The sequence below is a fragment of the Biomphalaria glabrata genome, chromosome 1 (assembly GCF_947242115.1).
Source record: "Biomphalaria glabrata chromosome 1, xgBioGlab47.1, whole genome shotgun sequence".
Lineage (NCBI taxonomy): Eukaryota > Metazoa > Mollusca > Gastropoda > Planorbidae > Biomphalaria > Biomphalaria glabrata.
Window position 1 is genome coordinate 29236222 of NC_074711.1, and position 18426 is coordinate 29254647.

An 18426-nucleotide genomic window follows, 5' to 3' on the forward strand; every position below is an offset into this window, starting at 1 on the left:
CATTTCTCTCTTAAGTTTCCAGGGAGTCATTTTAACCCTCCCCCCCCACCCTTAAATAAAAACTTATTTCTAAGAATAGAAAAAGAAAAAGAAACAGCAGCGGTAGAAACAGGGCGGCCTCTGGGAATGTCTAACAAAGCTTCCAGGAACATGGGGGGTTAAAGGTCATGGCATCATGTATAGAATTGCCCGGCTAAGTGGTTATCGAGACAGAATATTGGCCGTGTTAGCTTTAAGTATCAAGACAAAGGTATTGACCTCTCCCCACGACTGTAAGAGTACGTGCTGTCTGCGTGCTGATAGCTTCGTCTTAATCTTGATGGAAGTCCGGTGTTGTCCATTGTTCTTGTGAGACGAGGGTACGCCTCGGAACAAGCAAGTTGGGATGGACAGGACTGTATACACTATTAATGATCTGTTTACCTACCTAGTCACCACGCATTTTACCTATCTCTCTCTTTATCTCTGTCTCTTTATCTCTGTCTCTTTATCTCTGTTTCTATTTCTCTCCCTCTCTTACTATTTATCTCTTTCTCTCTCTGTTTCTATCTCTCTCTCTCTATCTATCTATTTATCTATCTATCCATCTATTTTATCAATCAATCAATCAATCAATCAATCAATCTATCTATCTATCTATCTATCTATCTATCTATCTATCTATCTATCTATCTATCTATCTATCTATCTATAATTTGAAAACGTCGACTCAGTTGACATAGAATTAATGCGATTACCTAGAGCGCTGATGTGAGTATCCTAGACGGGATACCACACTAGAGCTATTTTATTGAGGCTTCTCACCAGATCATCTCCCTCTCTAAACTGCTCACACTAGCTCGCTGGTCTTACTTATATACTGTGGAGGAGGAGGAACAGCAAGGTCACCTTATATACTGTGGAGGAAGGAGGAACAGCAAGGTCACCTTATATACTGTGGAGGAAGGAGGAACAGCAAGGTCACCTTATATACTATGGAGGAAGGAGGAACAGCAAGGTCACCTTATATACTGTGGAGGAAGGAGGAACAGCAAGGTCACCTTATATACTGTGGAGGAAGGAGGAACAGCAAGGTCACCTTATATACTGTGGAGGAAGGAGGAACAGCAAGGTCACCTTATATACTGTGGAGGAAGGAGGAACAGCAAGGTCACCTTATATACTGTGGAGGAAGGAGGAACAGCAAGGTCACCTTATATACTGTGGAGGAAGGAGGAACAACAAGGTCACCTTATATACTGTGGAGGAAGGAGGAACAGCAAGGTCACCTTATATACTGTGGAGGAAGGAGGAACAGCAAGGTCACCTTATATGTTATTTACTTCTTATTGTCTGGCATTCCTTTTGTCTGCTATGAACAAATGTCAGATTAGAATCTAGAAACTAGGACATTCAATGTGGAATGATTTATCATATGATTTATCATGTCATGATCTTTGGATGTTCACTGACTCACGAATAACACTAAGGACAATAATTGATACTCAGGCCTAGAAGTTTATAAAGCTTGGAGGATGTGGTGGCCGAGTGGTAAAGCGCTTGGATTTCAAACCGAGTTTGAATCCTGGTTAAAAAAAATGATTTTGAGCTTTGGGATTCTTATTTCTTAGGATACCAAGAGTTCTCCCAACTCTAAGGGTTCCTGACCTATGTTGAGGAAATGAAGGCGGTTGGTCGTTAGGTTTGCAAATCATGACAGCCTACGTCAAAGAAACAGATGAGCTTTACAGCGTTTTCCCCCAATGAAGTGTAACCCTTATCTTTTCAAAATGATCAATTTAACTTGTATCATATATCATCTTAGATTGTCCTCCAAGGTTTTATTGCTTGAGACGGGATTATTCCAGCCCCATATACTTAACTATCTAGTGCCCTAACCACTGGTACACTCCATTGCAATGTCTTGGTTATTTTGAAAATTAAAGCTTGAGTTTAAGTAAACTCACTAAGTTTCAAATGATTCAAATAAAGAGATAACTAGAGCAACCAAAACACGGTGGACAAAGAATGAAGCTAATTGAGAGAGAGAGAGAAAGAGAAAGAGGGAGACAGAGCAATATAAAGAGGAAGATAGAGAAAAAGAAGAAAAAGTAAAAAAAAAAAAAAGGGTGTGTCGTTTTTGAAACAATTGAAGCTTATTGATTTTTATCTTTTCATTATTTATTTTGTCTCTGAACTTAAAGTACATTTTAAAAGAGATTTTGTACCTCATCCATCAAGTTTGTCATTTTAAATCCAAGGAAATGAAGGGGAAAAAAAACTTCTAACGAGGAAATCTTGCTTTTAACTTAGTCAACAAACCATCACTAGGGTCAGTGTCGTCTTTCACAATTGGAGGGTCCAACCCCTGGAGGGCAGCAGTCATACACTTGGAAGAGGGCAGCAGTCATACACTTGGAGGAGCGCAACAGTCATACACTTGGAGGAGGGCAGCAGTCACACACTTGGAGGAGCGCAACAGTCATACACTTTCAGGAGCGCAGCAGTCATACACTTGGAGGAGCGCAACAGTCATACACTTGGAGGAGCGCAGCAGTCAAACACTTGGAGGAGGGCAGCAGTCATACACTTGGAGGAGCGCAACAGTCATACACTTGGAGGAGGGCAGCAGTAATACACTTGGAGGATGGCAGCAGTCATACACTTGGAGGAGGGCAGCAGTCAAACACTTGGAGGAGGGCAGCAGTCAAACACTTGGAGGAGCGCAGCAGTCATACACTTGGAGGAGGGCAACAGTCAAACACTTGGAGGAGGGCAACAGTCAAACACTTGGAGGAGCCTAGCAGTCATACACTTGGAGGAGGGCAACAGTCAAACACTTGGAGGAGCGCAGCAGTCATACACTTGGAGGAGGGCAACAGTCATACACTTGGAGGAGGGCAACAGTCATACACTTGGAGGAGGGCAACAGTCATACACTTGGAGGAGCGCAGCAGTCACACACTTGGAGAGGGCAGCAGTCACACACTTGGAGGAGGGCAACAGTCACACACTTGAAGGAGGGCAACAGTCACACACTTGGAGGAGGGCAACAGTCACACACTTGGAGGAGGGCAACAGTCACACACTTGGAGGAGGGCAACAGTCACACACTTGGAGGAGGGCAACAGTCACACACTTGGAGGAGGGCAACAGTCACACACTTGGAGGAGGGCAACAGTCACACACTTGAAGGAGGGCAACAGTCACACACTTGGAGGAGGGCAGCAGTCAAACACTTGGAGGAGCGCAGCAGTCATACACTTGGAGGAGGGCAACAGTCACACACTTGGAGGAGGGCAACAGTCACACACTTGGAGGAGGGCAACAGTCACACACTTGAAGGAGGGCAGCAGTCACACACTTGGAGGAGGGCAACAGTCACACACTTGGAGGAGGGCAATAGTCACACACTTGGAGGAGGGCAACAGTCACACACTTGGAGGAGGGCAACAGTCACACACTTGGAGGAGGGCAACAGTCACACACTTGGAGGAGGGCAACAGTCACACACTTGGAGGAGGGCAACAGTCACACACTTGGAGGAGCGCAACAGTCAAAAACTTGGAGGAGCGCAACAATCAAACACTTGGAGGAGGGCAGCAGTCATACTCTTGGAGGAACGCAGCATTCATACACTTGGAGGAGCGTAGCAGTCGTACAATCAGAGTGGGCGTAGAGTTAACAATACAATACAAATAAAATGCACAATAAAACAAGGTTACAAAGACAGTTTGTGTGGACACACAAGCTTAAAATCGTCCTCCGAGTGGTCCACCTAGAAACAGACGGACAGATCTAGACATAGGTAGAGGATAGAACATATTAGGCTGTACAAAAATATATTTTAAAAAAAATGCATATCTATTTCACAGGATGTGACTCACAAAAAAAAATAAAAAAATATTTATTAATGAAAAACAAAAATTCAACAGGGTTTCGAACCCAGAAGCTTCTGCATTTTGGGCACGAGTGATAACCACTACACTACGGTAACACATATTTAAACGAACAATATATTTGAAATCATTCCTTATACTTAGTCTCAAAGTCTAAAGTCTAGATCTAGAGTTAGATCTAAGACTCTAAGTCTAAGTCTATTCTATATCTAAGTGTAGATCTAGATCTAGAATCTTGATATATAATCTACTATATCTAGACTAGAACTCGTATATAGATCTATGTAAATCTGGCCTCTATTTATTGTAATTTAGATTCAGATTGTTGTCAAGTGTATAGTCTAATGAGGATGTGTGAAAACTGCGCGGTAAAAGTAGTTTTTTTTTTTGTGGGTTTTTTTAAACTTACTATTGAAACGTAGTTCGTATCAAAAATCTTTTTTAAATAAAATATTTGAATCAGTATTCTATTCAATGAGTTAGATTATTAATGGAAAATATATTTTATAATGATTCATTGAAACTTTTACCATTGTTACCTTAGATGCAAATGTTTTGTACCAATGCGCGAATCTATGAATGAAGTTGTTTTATTAATAAAAAAGCTTGTGAACTTTTAAGTAAGACTTACTTCCCCTGAATCCATGGTGCCATACAGGATGAAACAGGGTGGAGGACACGCACTAACCATGAGTTATATCAATTATATGAAGACCCACCAATAGTGAACGAAATAAAAAAGAACAGACTACGTTGGGCAGGTCACCTTGAAAGAATGTCAGACAACAGAGGGGCGAAAATCGTATACAGGCAAAAACCAAAAGGCAGGCGACTCAAAGGCAGACCCCGAATGCGATGGATAGATGACGTGGAAGCAGATCTGAAGGTTAGGGTGTAAATTTTTGAAAAATCTGCTTGCATATGTATTTTTAAAAATTAGATGTTTCACTTTTGGAAAAGAAAAAGTAGCCGCTGCATCAGAACTTTTAATGATCTAAAATATTATGACGTCCGATTTTCATTTTCTCTTCTAGTTTCTGAGATCTAAATGGGACGGACGGACAGACGGACAGACAGGCCACACAAAACTAATAGCGTCTTTTACCCTTTCGGAGTCGCTAAAAGAACGTATTTTTACTTCACTTTCCAAGGTCGACAGGACAATCTACTTGTCACAAGTTTACCAGCTCTAGCTACTTGTCGTGATCTCCATACAAATGCTTAAAACAGCCAATCAACTCTTTTATAGTCACTACTTAAAGTGTCCCTCCCCCATTGAGTTGATCATTTCACCTACATAGCCGTGTGCCTGTATAAATACCATCACAGAATCCTGAATATCGGCCAGGTAATGAAGCAATTTAAAACAAAATTCCATGAACATTTTACTATCCCTTCATATTGAAGAAACAAATAAAAGATCTAGATACACCAGTGAGACCAGCGGACAGCCTAATACAAAAATACTTGATTTACAAGGTTGTAGAGAAAAACATCACACATAGCATTCTTTCTAACTGTATAACTGGGAAATAGAAATATTTCATGTATGTTAAGATTAATCTTGATTCGGTATTTTTTAATTGAAAAAAATATGAGATATTTTAGTTTAACATATATTACATGACCTAACAGTGTTAGTTCGTTTTAAAACAAGGCTCATGATTTGTAGATATTCAACATTCAACATAATTTTGTAGATAGTTTAATTTAGAAATTAATTTCCAAATTTTCAATACAACTTCCTTCAAGAATACATTTTTCACTACAGTTTCAGACTCAAAATTACATAAAACTCTTAAATAGTCTCAATTAATCATATCATCGCAACAATACTAACGTTTGAAAAAAAGCGGTCCGTTCGTCAGATGAAGGCACTACTGCAAGAAATGCAAATTTAGTCACCAGGATGTTCTACTCACCTTGTGACAAGACTTTCCATTCGTCCAAGAATTGTGTACATAGTCCCATTGAAAAAAAAATGTACATGTGGTTTATGTCCATAGTACAGGTTGGGGCTATGTCCATCATTGCCACTTTATGCATGAAAATGAATGGACATGACCAGCTTGTTGCACTGAATGGTGTAAACAAAAGGATCACATTTTACCTGTCAATTCACCTGTCGAACTATTGCATTGGTTTAAGCCTTAAAACAGAATATCATACCATAGCATGTTACAATATTGTAGCTCAGGATAGACTCATATAGAGTAATGATTAACATATTGTATTTATCTCTTTCAAGTAAAGAAAGGGAGGGTCAAGTTCAAATGGATCTGACCCCCTTCTTAGATTGTCAGAAAGTAAATTATGGAGAAATGCCCCAGAACCTTAAGCTAGAACAGTGGACATTTTCCAATTAACACTGTTAATACTAAATTGTAGTTCGTTACCCACCAGAATTTATTTAAAGTTCACCTACTTTTGTTTCAAACAGGGTGTCATCTGTCCAGCACATTGAGCGGATGTCTTTAATTTCACCTATAAATGTCAAGTTGCCCTTCAGAACTGAATCTACTGAGAAGATTTCCTAATAAATATCCTAGCTTTCACTGGGATTCAAACTCAGGACGCTTGAGACAATTTTGATCACGCCATTGCTATTATTTATTTCTGAGGTGTTCAACAGAACTTTGTCTAGAAGGCGCGTACATGGACCTACATACTCGGTCTTACTATAAGTCTACACTCTCTACAATTGGGTCCCTGGTGTCTGGGTTAACCTTATTGCCTCGGTGTCATCGCGCTCCAGTTGACCTTTCCTCTTTTTACCCAGTGTTATTACTTTCTCCCAGCATTCACTGCGAGCTCCAGTGTGCGTTTCCTGCCTTCACAATTACCTCCACTTGTTGCCACACCCTCTAGTATACACAAAGGGAGGCGAGATGTTACAAAAGGAGGGAATTCTTTGAAGTCAAGGGTTTATAATGTCCCTCTGACACCGAGTATGCTCGAGAGTTTGTTTTCTACTTACTTCCATACAAAAACAAAATGTATGTAAGGCTCAGTCAATGTATTTATTTATTATGTCTCAATTGTCAAAAATAATCAAGGTCAAATTGAAGACATCACAACTACCAGACGAGAGAGGTCAGGTCTAGACAATGAAAAAAGTTTATCGGTCAATCATAATTGAAAAACCTGATATCAACCATCACTCTCGAGCTATTGATCAAATTACCAATGTTTTCACACTACTCCTGTTTTTTTTTTTTGAAAAACAAACTTTTATTTAATAGTAAGTTACACATATATTAAATAGTAACAACTAAAATAACCAACTCTAGGGGGAGATTCTTATACAGCGAGACAAAATCTATTAATAGCCAACTTTGAGGTGTATCCGGTGTATTAGCTTGAATGAAACCTATAACTATGTAAGTCAGAATCAAATGGCGAAGCACCTTCGCTTGCAGCATAAAGTTATTCTCACTAGTTAGTGGACACTATGCCGTTTATAACATTTTCTAATTTGTCCATTTCTTTCGAAGTCTTTCAAAATTTTCCTCTTTTCAATTTCGTACGTTTTTCTTAATTGTCTTCTAGATCTAGATCTAAATGCTTATCATTGGACTACTTAAAGATGTTCTAGATCTAGATCTAAATGCTTATCATTGGACTACTTAAAGATGTTCTAGATCTAGATCTAAATGCTTATCATTGGACTACTTAAAGATGTTCTAGATCTAGATCTAAATGCTTATCATTGGACTACTTAAAGATGTTCTAGATCTAGATCTAAATGCTCATCATTGGACTACTTAAAGATGTTCTAGATCTAGATCTAAATGCTTATCATTGGACTACTTAAAGATGTTCTAGATCTAGATCTAAATGCTTATCATTGGACTACTTAAAGATGTTCTAGATCTAGATCTAAATGCTTATCATTGGACTACTTAAAGATGTTCTAGATCTAGATCTAAATGCTCATCATTGGACTACTTAAAGATGTTCTAGATCTAGATCTAAATGCTTATCATTGGACTACTTAAAGATGTTCTAGATCTAGACATTCGCTTAACAAGAATTTGTTTCTCGGGGAGAAGGGGGCGGGGTAAAAGAAAATGTTTTTTAAATCAAACATTAATTTTGAAGAGAAAAACAATGGGTCAATAAGCAGCATGAAGGAGGTAATGTCCTTTTAGAAAAAGTATTTTCAATGTTTTTATTGTTTGTTTCTGGGTTACTTTTACTTTTACTTTAATAACTTAAACGCCATCTTACTAAAAATCGAACTTCAAACAAAGAGCAGATTACTTTAATTAACTTTGAGTGTGAAAATCCCATGAAAAATCCCTACTAGTTATCTCTGACACTTGATAGTAGCCTACATGTAATGCAGATCTTCACATAAATTTTCCTTTCCCCCTTCTTTTCCCCATGTTGGTTTTGAGCCCATCAAGAAGATACGCTGTAGAGAAAAGAACACTAACCACTCGACCTCCAGCTTAATGAAACCAATTACGTTTTTAGCGCTAATCAATTTCTCTTCTTGATAATCGGAGATCTCCAGTAAATACTGACGTCATAGTGTTGCGTCATGGGAAGAATTATTGAATGGCCTCTTCATATTTCTGTTCCCAAGCTAAATGTCTTCCTTTGTCTAGTCATGGTCTAGTGTACTGTTTGCATTCTAAAAGATGGCATCGGACTAGTCACGACTATCAACTACCAATGATATTTCGTGCTACTCTAGAGAACGGAGACCTTTATTTAATGACTTTATCATTTCCCAAGAGATGTTTTTTTTTCAAGTGGATAAAAATATGGGCATCTGCATAAATTTACCTTTTTTGCTTGACCTATTTTCTGTTCAGACTGACCTTGTCTAGTGTACTCACTCTTTCACTCTCGTGTCTTCACGTTCTTATCCTCTCACTCACTTCCCTCACACACAAGCAGATGCACGAACACACACACACACACAACCTAAGTTTTTCTAAAATATTTCACATGTTCATATTTTCACTCTCGTGTGCGTCTGTCTGTCGGCTTCAATTAGGAAGCACAGAAAAACGTGATTAATTTATTTTTTTAATGTAGTTAGATTCTTGCTTAAAAAAAAAGTCTACTAAAAGCTTGTGTTTGTTTCGGTGGTGTCTCAAGATGACAAAAATTATTGCCGTGACACGTGCATTAAGTACCGAGACACATATATCACGTGCCGAGACACATATATCACGTGCCAAGACACATGCAGAGACACATACACTGAAGTAAACACCACCAGAACTTTTTTTCATTACATATTCTTATAAATATGTTAACAAGCACAAGAGGAAGCATACTTTTTCAAAAACAAAGCTTTTATTGGTTGCAAAGAAAATACAGTTCAGTCACTGCCATATATCTCAATATTGCAAAGTTGTCTCCCTTTTCTATGTCAAACAAATTAATGACCACTAATTGCTTAATTAATTATTTTTTTATTTGATTCATGTGTTAACAACGACAATGAATAATTGTGCACTATTTCAAGCTGATCACAGAAAAGAAAGTGGAAGAGGAGTGTAAACAAATCTACCCAGACAGACAGACAGACGAAGTAAGTCGAAATAAGTTTTGTAAACACTTTGATTTTTTCCCTCTCTCTATGAAAGATTCGCCCATGAAACAAAAAAAACAAAAACAACGGATATCTGAAACCAGTGATCTTATATTTCATTGAATAGAAATGATAACAATTTATCCACTAGCGGATCCGGAACTTTTCAGGAACGGTGGGGGGAGCAATTTTTTTCAAACCTTAACCACTAGGTATAAACCCAGACACACTCATATCTATCTATCCACATCTATGTCACTATATATATATATATATATATATATATATATATATATATATAGAGAGAGAGAGAGAGAGAGAGAGAGAGAAAGATAGATAGATAGATAGATAGATAGATAGATAGATAGATAGATAGATAGATAGATAGTAAAGTCTCTATAAAACTTAGAGCAGTGTTTGTCAACCTACTCTTCCTGTCGGACAGCTATTAAGTCTGAGAGAACGATGTCTGCTATTTCAGCGGAGTTTGGTTTCTTGCATTCGTAGATTCACACATGCTTTCTCCTGACGCCTCGTGTGCTTCAAAGGCTGGTTTAGATCTTGGGGTTAGCTACATATTATACTTGATGTGTCGTCAATAAATAATATATAAGACGTTCAAATTGATGTAGTTAATTGTATTCAATACGTCTGTATGAATCATCGTTTCGCAAGACAACAATAACTGGTAGAGCAAAGCTCTGGGGGAAAAAAAAATGAAAGGAAAATAAAATAGGCCTATTACTCTTAATTTTATTGTATTTGAAGCAGAAATTTCATGTGAGGTCTTCGTCTCAAAGTTATTTATACAACTGAAAAATCTGAGATTGAGAAAAGTTGTGGAAAAGGCAACTAGAAAAAGTATTTGTGTTCAAAACTCGTCTCATCTGTGCCACTTCTAATTAAAAGTTTCTTATAAATTATACACCTTGTAAAAACAAAAAAAGTCTTTTTAAAAATAATTCCAACAAAGTCATTCCAGAGAATAAAATTTGTATCTCAAATACGTACATAAAACTATTGCACTATTTGACTCTCCTGTTTGAAAAGTTTTGTTTTCGGCAGAAAATGGAGAGGTAGAATGAGAACGGTTAATCAGAGACAGGTCCGCTACCCGTTTTAGATTTATTACTAATGATGGTATTTAAGATTAGCGAGGGGGGGGGGGAGGAAAGCCATCATAAGAATATATATTACACATTTTTTATACCATTTGTAAAATTTCTCTAATGAAATACGCCCCCCCCCCCCCCCAAAAAAAAAGGGGGGTAACGATAAGTCGGGGGGTAGGAGAGCATTGCATCTCCCGCCCCTCCCACGGTCCAAACTAACCTTTTTTATTTTATATTTACTAATGATAGCGACAGAAAATACAAATTGGTTAAAATATTAATAAGTATCATATATTATATAGATATTTAACATATTTTCGTTCACAATCTGTTATTCCTTCACAAAAAGGAAACCTTCCTTCTCCACCGAAAGGCAAGGTTGAGGGGCGCTAGATGCATTCATCTCCGCCACAAACACCTCACCGATTCGACCAAATTAACAGAAGGGGGTGATAAAATCTAAAATTTTGATAAAATATAAATAATTATTAATTTGTCTATACTACTAAGATAAGTAAAAAAAAACAACATTTACACAATTTTTTTTTCTATAGAAATTCGCTCGCTTTCCTCCCCGGGGGGTCGGTCGAAGAGGGGGCGATAGTCATCAGTCATTGAGAATTACAAAGATCTGAAAATGATAAAGACAGACCTCCCTCTCTAATCCACAGACGCCTTGTTATGTCAAACACAGACTGATTGTGGATAGTAGACTGTGATCTTAGGACCCTTTGAAAGGTCTACTAATGAACTTGTCTCTTTGAATCTACTTCTTACGAACAAAATGAACTGAACTGTCCTGGAAGTTCAGATGTAAAAGTAACGTTCCCTCTATCCAGGACTATCTGCCTGGGGTCAATCGGCGCCTTCGACATTCACGGGTCACGGAGGTCACGGGTCAATCTAGGTCAATCTTTTCAATAGGTAATATACATTATTTCATAAAGCTGGTCCTGAGGCCGTCTCTCTCTCTCTCTCTCTCTGTATATATATATATATATATATATATATATATATATATATATATATATATATATATATATATATATATATATATATATATATATAGTGTTACAAATGAACAGTGATAGGTAGAGGTCAACGTATGACCCCGGCGAGATGACACAGCAACTAGTGTTCCCTGGAATCTACATGTGCAAACAAAGACAGGATGTGACGTGTCCACACGTGTTGTTCCAGGGGACGAACAGATCTAAGTAGGGGGACAGTTACTAATGAACAGTGACAGATAAAGGTCACTACGTGTGACCCCGACTTGATGACACTGCATCGAGTGTTTTCTGGAATCTACGTGTATAAATAGAGACAGGATGTGACGTTTCCTCACGTGTTATTTCAGAGGATACTAGACGTGTTTGTGCAACTTTGGACAAGCGATTAGGGACTCTATATAAGCCAGAGAGTTAATGTGAAAGTCAGTCGTATGGAGTCGTATGGAGTCGTGAGTGAGCCGTTACAGTCGATACAGACTATGTAAGACGTGTGCGGCTCTGTGGAAGAGAAATGTGTACGACTCGATGCAAGTTAACTAGGGTAGAGTTAACTGGAGTGGACTACTGTCGTTAAAGTCTATACAGCGAACTACAGTGGACTTGAGCCGTTACAGTCGATACAGTCGATGTAAGACGTGTGCGGCTCTGATTCGGTAGACTTGAGTACGACTTGGTTCAGCTTTGGGAGACCTGGAGCGACACTGGGAAGTGTGTCGTTGGTCTGTTCTGTGGAATACGGCTCGAGGAAAGTTGAGAAGAGATGAATTGCAACGAAGTATAGCTAACTGTAAACTGACAGATATTGTACAGTCTTCTACGCTACATGTTACAGTAACGAATTGTTAGAGTTAATAGTCATTAACGTTATATGAAAGTGAAAGTTTAGTCGTCAAGTTCTTTGCTGTGTTTTTATTTGTGTGCCAACTAATACATCTAGCCAGAAAATTCAGAAATACGTAACAATATATATATACACAGTGCTTTTTTTTGTAAAATAAAAGATAGTTGCCGGTACTCAGTGATGGATTGCCTTACTTTTAACTACTAATAAATTAATAATAAAAGTTAAAATGCAAGAAAAGTAATAATAATTTTTACTCCACATTAAAAAGGTGCCGGTACGATGTACCGGTACGTACAGTCATAAAAAAAGTACTTGTATATATATATATATATATATTACTGTCAAATAGTTTTTATTTTCAAACAACTTTTATTGTTGCCCAAAAAATAATAGTACAAGAAAATTAGAAAAAAAGTTTGAAAAAAAACAACAACAACAACAACACATCAGTCAAGTAAAATTTCTTTCCCTTGTTCGATACCAAACAAAAATATAATTTTTTTATTGATTCTTGTGTAGTCAGGAAAAAGAAAGAAACTGTGCCAAAGTTTCAGCTGGATTGGGTGTTAGAGAAATAACGTGGACACATTTGTGTACCAGACAGGCTGACAGAGTTGGTAACAATAAGCAATAATAAATAAAAAAATAAAAAACAATAATGATATCTACATGTTAATCGACCTCCATCATTTTGTACATTTAAACATTTAAGAAAGTATTTGTAGTCACTCCAAGCTCTGTGCTCTGTGTTGAACGATATGTGTCCCATCCCCATCGGTCGTGATACTAGCGAGCTGACTTGAAAAGGGTAGTGAAAAAATACAACTAAAATATTGGATATTTTTTTTTTAAAGTTTACTAAAACCAATAGGTTTATATCTATTGAAAATACCACGTAGAAACGAGTGATTTGAAGACAGGGATATAATATTATCATTCAACATTTGACCTGATTCTTATCTTCTTCAGAATCAAGCGTAATGTTTTTCTAGTGTTCTAGTCACTTCTAGTATTGTACTGCATAGTACTGTATAAGAAAACATAAGAAAACACTTGTCTTCAAAATAATAGCACAACGTACAAATATGTCCCGTCAAGAGATCTGTATTTATTAGATACACTTTAAAATTAGTGTCCATTGAACTAAAATGGACAGTTATTGTTGAGTGGATCTTTCATCTATTCAGTTTTTTTCCCCTCGATTTGTGTTCGATATAAAAATGCTCAATGGTCAATGCAAATGTAAAAAACATTTTTAGTTCACACGTCTGGCAATGTCGTGGCCGTAACATGGACCAAATGCTGAGCTTTTTAAACATGCGCGCGCACACACACACACACACACATCACACACTGTGTCACACACACACGCACACTTGATGTCTGGCTATATTGCAATCAAATCAATCATTTTCAGATTTCCATTAGAGAAAATCAAAGCTGATGACAGGGTCCGGAGCTGAAAACTGAAGCAAAATAAAACAAAAACAATGATTCCATGTTTATTAATGACATGTCTTTCATTAGTCAATGTAGACATTCGTCCTGTTAGAGTCCTACCTTCACACAGACTCACGCTACACACTTCTGTTTCTCTGTCTGTTTCTCTTTTATTTTATGTCTGTTTCTCTGTCTGTTTCTCTGTCTGTTTCTCTGTCTGTTTCTCTGTCTGTTTCTCTGTCTGTTTCTCTATCTGTTTCTTTGTCTCTCTGTTTCTCTGTCTCTCTGTCTCTCTGTTTCTCAGTCTGTTTCTCTGTCTGTTTCTCTTTCTGTTTCTCTGTCTGTTTCTCTGTTTCTCTGTCTGTTTCTCTTTCTGTTTCTCTGTCTGTTTCTCTGTTTCTCTGTTTGTTTCTCTTTCTGTTTCTCTGTCTGTTTCTCTGTTTCTCTGTCTGTTTCTCTGTTTCCCTGTCTGTTTCTCTGTCTGTTTCTCTGTTTCTCTGTCTGTTTCTCTTTCTGTTTCTCTTTTATTTTATCTGTCTGTTTATCTCTCAGTTTATCTGTCTATTTATTCGTTTTTTTATCTGTCTGTTTATCTATCTGTTTATTTATCTTCCGCCTCTTGCAAAGATGCTTTCCCTCTACGGAGCCTCTCGTGGCTAAAGAAACATCCCCTAGAAGGCAGAGGTGTGCTCACAATGGAGGCAGTAAAAACCAGAAAAGCTTTTCTGCTCTCATAAGCCATAATCCCCTTCTGCCTTCTGCAATCCAGGGCCTCAGGACTGTAAACACGCTTCAGGTCATACACACACATTTACTTACTTCAGTGAAGGAAAAAATCTTTGTGACGTTGTCAAATGTATTTGTTCTGTCTAACAATTTGTATAATGACGTCTGAATGGTTACTGTTGGTCCAGTTAACACGCAACCAGCACTCAATAAATCTATTCTTTCTATACATCAACACACCATCAGCCCCGATTCTTTTTCAACGTGTCTCTATATTATCTACTACGAATTGGTTCATGTCATTAAGTGTCTAGCTCAGGAGAAAGGGGAAGTATCTTTACCATTACAGTCCGGCCAATGGATCAACAATATACGTCTCAGAGTGGTCAAAGACATATTAATATCCGCTATGTGTGCAAGGAATCTCCTTCAAATCCAATCAGGGTACAGTCACGCCAATGATATAGATCTAAGAGTACAAAGTATCTTTGAATCATAGCTAAAAGGAATAACTTAAGTTTCAAAATGTCGGTATGGACTAACGGCTAGATACATTCTGTTTGTCACCCACTCGTAATCCTTTAAAACAAAACACGAAGCATTATAAATACAATCAAACCAGCAGTGTCAATAATACATAATGGTTTTTAAAATAATTCGTCTAGGCATGCATCAAAATATATCGAACTGAACTAGCATAGTGTTTGTGGTTTAATCTCTGTACGGTGGTGTACCCCCCTCCTCCTCTCCCAGTCATGAACGATGTAACACTTTCTTTCATTTCCGGTTTCTTTACAAATGATCGTGTCCAGGACTTGGGTGAAAATTAAGCATCAACCATGCACTTAGCTACATACACACAAACACACACACACACACGCGAATTCTCAACGTTAGAATTAATGTCATGGATATAAGAAGGAGGGAAAAAAAGAGGAAAAGAAATGTTGGAAGTACATTACACATAGCTCCAGGAGAATTCTTTCCACTCCCTATTCTCCACTCCAGCCCTCCCGCCCCAAAAAAAAAAAACAAAAAAAAAAACCCCTAGATATTTAGGATTACACAATTGATGTCAGGAATGTGAATAAGTTCATTCAGTCATGTGACCTTTGACCCTTTCCTCCCGGGGTCTCATCCTGTCACATGTGTGAGTGTCTGCTGTCTTTGTTGACATAAAGCAGAACAGAAGAAAAAAATATTAAGCTGATATAAATAGAAGAAATGTCTAGAGCACTCGCTGTATGAACAAGATACAGGATGAACACATTTGAAAGACATAGTACAAAGAGGAAGAAAAAAAGATTTGAATCTTTAATGACAATGTAGAAATGAAAGCTGAGAGAATACATTGAAAATAAAATTTTGATTTGTAAACACTGAACAGAATCTGGCACTTACTATGCCGAGGAAAATGGCTTATATGGAAGAACGTGATACAACAAGCTTCTGACCTAGATTAAGTTAATGTGTGAGGTTATGTTAAGACAAAATTAATTTAATGAAAAAATTGAATCATATGAGTTAAAGTGGAAACTTCTCAGAACCCTTATGTGAGAGTTGTGTATGTTTGTGCGTCTATATTTATCAAACTTTCTAGGGGTTAGTGGATTGGTGTTAATTAACATTTTTTTTTAAAACTCCCGCCACCAAAAGTTATAGATTTGATTGGACCTCGAACTCTACGCAAACAGTTGATGAATTTGAGTACAACCCAAGACTTGTATAAAAAAAAAAGCACATGGCCCTGAAGCTGACTAAACCAATGGAAGAGCTAGTAATGAAAAGTGTAACCATAAGTGAAGAGTTCAATAAAATAGATTTCAAAACTTCTCACCACTAAAGTAAGGGTATTCAACGGGAAGTAACTCTCTGAGTAAGTCGATGGGGCAGAGTGATGAGCCCTTTTCTCTCCTTAAGTCAACTTAATTACAGGGGCTGAAAGAGATGGCTGACAGATATTTTTTTTTTTTTAAATAAAAAAACACAGCTCTAGGACAGTATTACCAAAGGAAGCTTTATTATTTCAGTCAATCTCATTTATAAAAGGCAATATCTCTCTTAATAGTTACTTTTTTTTTTTTACTTTAACCTAGTTATACCTTAACCTACTAATACACTATAGGGGCGCTGTGGCTGAGTGTTGAACTTATAAACCTGAGGTCCTGATGAAGACTAGGATTTTACATTTCGTAATTTTTAGGGTGCCCCTGAGTCTGAAAGGGGAACTTTACTTTTTTCTTATACGATGACTTACAAATACAAACACACGTCTTAGTCATTAACAAAAGACAGTAAGATAAAGGTACATTTTACCTCTTATATATGAGGGAAATGTCACACACGATCACCTTCTTCCTAGTCCCGAGCTCGGAGCGAGTTCCCCGAATCATCAAGGAAAACCAACAACTAGGAATAGCCTCTAATTAACATGCAGAATAGATTAACACAAGGATACCAGTATGACGAGGCCATCTTCTTTTTTGAAGGAACGTCTGTAATTTATAAGACAAGATTTTAACAATTGAGTAAAATTATGCTCCATATATTATTTTTAAATATTCCAATATCAGAGCATTATGTCATACAACTGTTTCAAATAAATACGTTTTATCGGCAGTCACAATGTTTATTACTTTCATTTGATTGAATACAAACTAAACTCTTATTTCCCAAGGTCACCACTGAAGTAGAGATCTTCACCAAAGTCTCCCTTGACACAAGTTAATGAAAACTATTTGGTGCAAGTTTAGAAGAACGCTTAAAAATCTTGTTTAGCCAATACAAAGAAGAACATGTCGCTCAAGTGAAAACAAATGGAAACATACACAAATGGAAACCACACTTTCAAAAATTAAAAACTCTGGACACAATGGTGGTCAAGGGAACTGTTTGTCTTGCTTGCTCGCGATATGTTAAATGAGTGCACACACTTAGTTTTTACTTTAGTGCTCACCTCTCTAAGGCTCTATGTCTATGGGAGAGCTAGTGTGATTAAGGCTCTTATTCTGTAATTAATTTGCCATTTTTCAGCGTATATATATTCATTTTATACAAAACGTATATCAACTCACTTTGTCTGTCTATCTGTCTTTCGGTCTGTCTTCAGGTAAAAAGTGTGTACACGTTATTTCTCCCACACCCATTTTCGGATCAAGTTGAAACCTCGCACAATTATTCATTTGCATAGACAAGAAATGAATCAATTAAAAAGCAACCAATAACTTTCATTAATTATTTTCTTTGATACCAACAAGAGAAACTAATACTTCAGTATGCACAGATATGGCTAAATTTGTTGGGTTTAGCCCCTTTGAATAATTGTTAAAACTAATTCACCCTCACACATTCTCCGATCAAGTTGATACTTTAAACCATTATCTATTACAGGAATCAATAAACAAAAATACTCTATTAGTCAATTAAATTATTGGCAATTAATTACTTTGTTTGATATCGAATAAGGGAAATAACTTGTACATCATTGCTAGATATAGTTTTAATGGCGGAGTTCTTCCCCTTTACATAAGCTTTTTTTTTTTTTTTTGAAATAAAGGCTTTTAAAACAATATTTGGCTTGTTGAAGGCTCTCCATTGAAACTTTTATAGTTTCTGAAGACGTTTACGTTTGCGTTCATGAGACATGTTTGCTTCTAACTGTCACAATAGTAACAACAACAACAACAGTAAACACTGAATACATAACAAGACGTAGATTTACACTTTTTATATGACAATTGTAAATAATGTTAGATACGTCAACAAGGAATATCTGATAAGTGTATGTGTGTGTGTGTGTGTGTGTGTGTGTGTGTGTGTGTTCCTGTCAGTGTCTCCTATAAATACATACAAGCGTTTTTTT

At 37.1% G+C, this 18426-nt stretch overlaps 1 protein-coding gene across 3 annotated transcripts in view; it reads right to left on the reverse strand.

The window, feature by feature from the left end:
* Positions 1-18426, reverse strand: part of LOC106069242 (probable G-protein coupled receptor 139) — a 110097-nt gene that overhangs the window by 64358 nt on the left and 27313 nt on the right. Inside the window, exon 1 of one of the 3 annotated variants that reach the window (XM_056031377.1) lies at positions 6304-6456. The exons of the other annotated variants lie outside the window; for them this stretch is intronic. Within the exon in view, the coding sequence (XP_055887352.1) occupies positions 6304-6326 (23 nt within the window). The 5' untranslated portion in view covers positions 6327-6456. Of the gene's footprint in view, positions 1-6303; positions 6457-18426 lie in introns of those variants that run through there. 3 annotated transcript variants of the gene reach the window in all.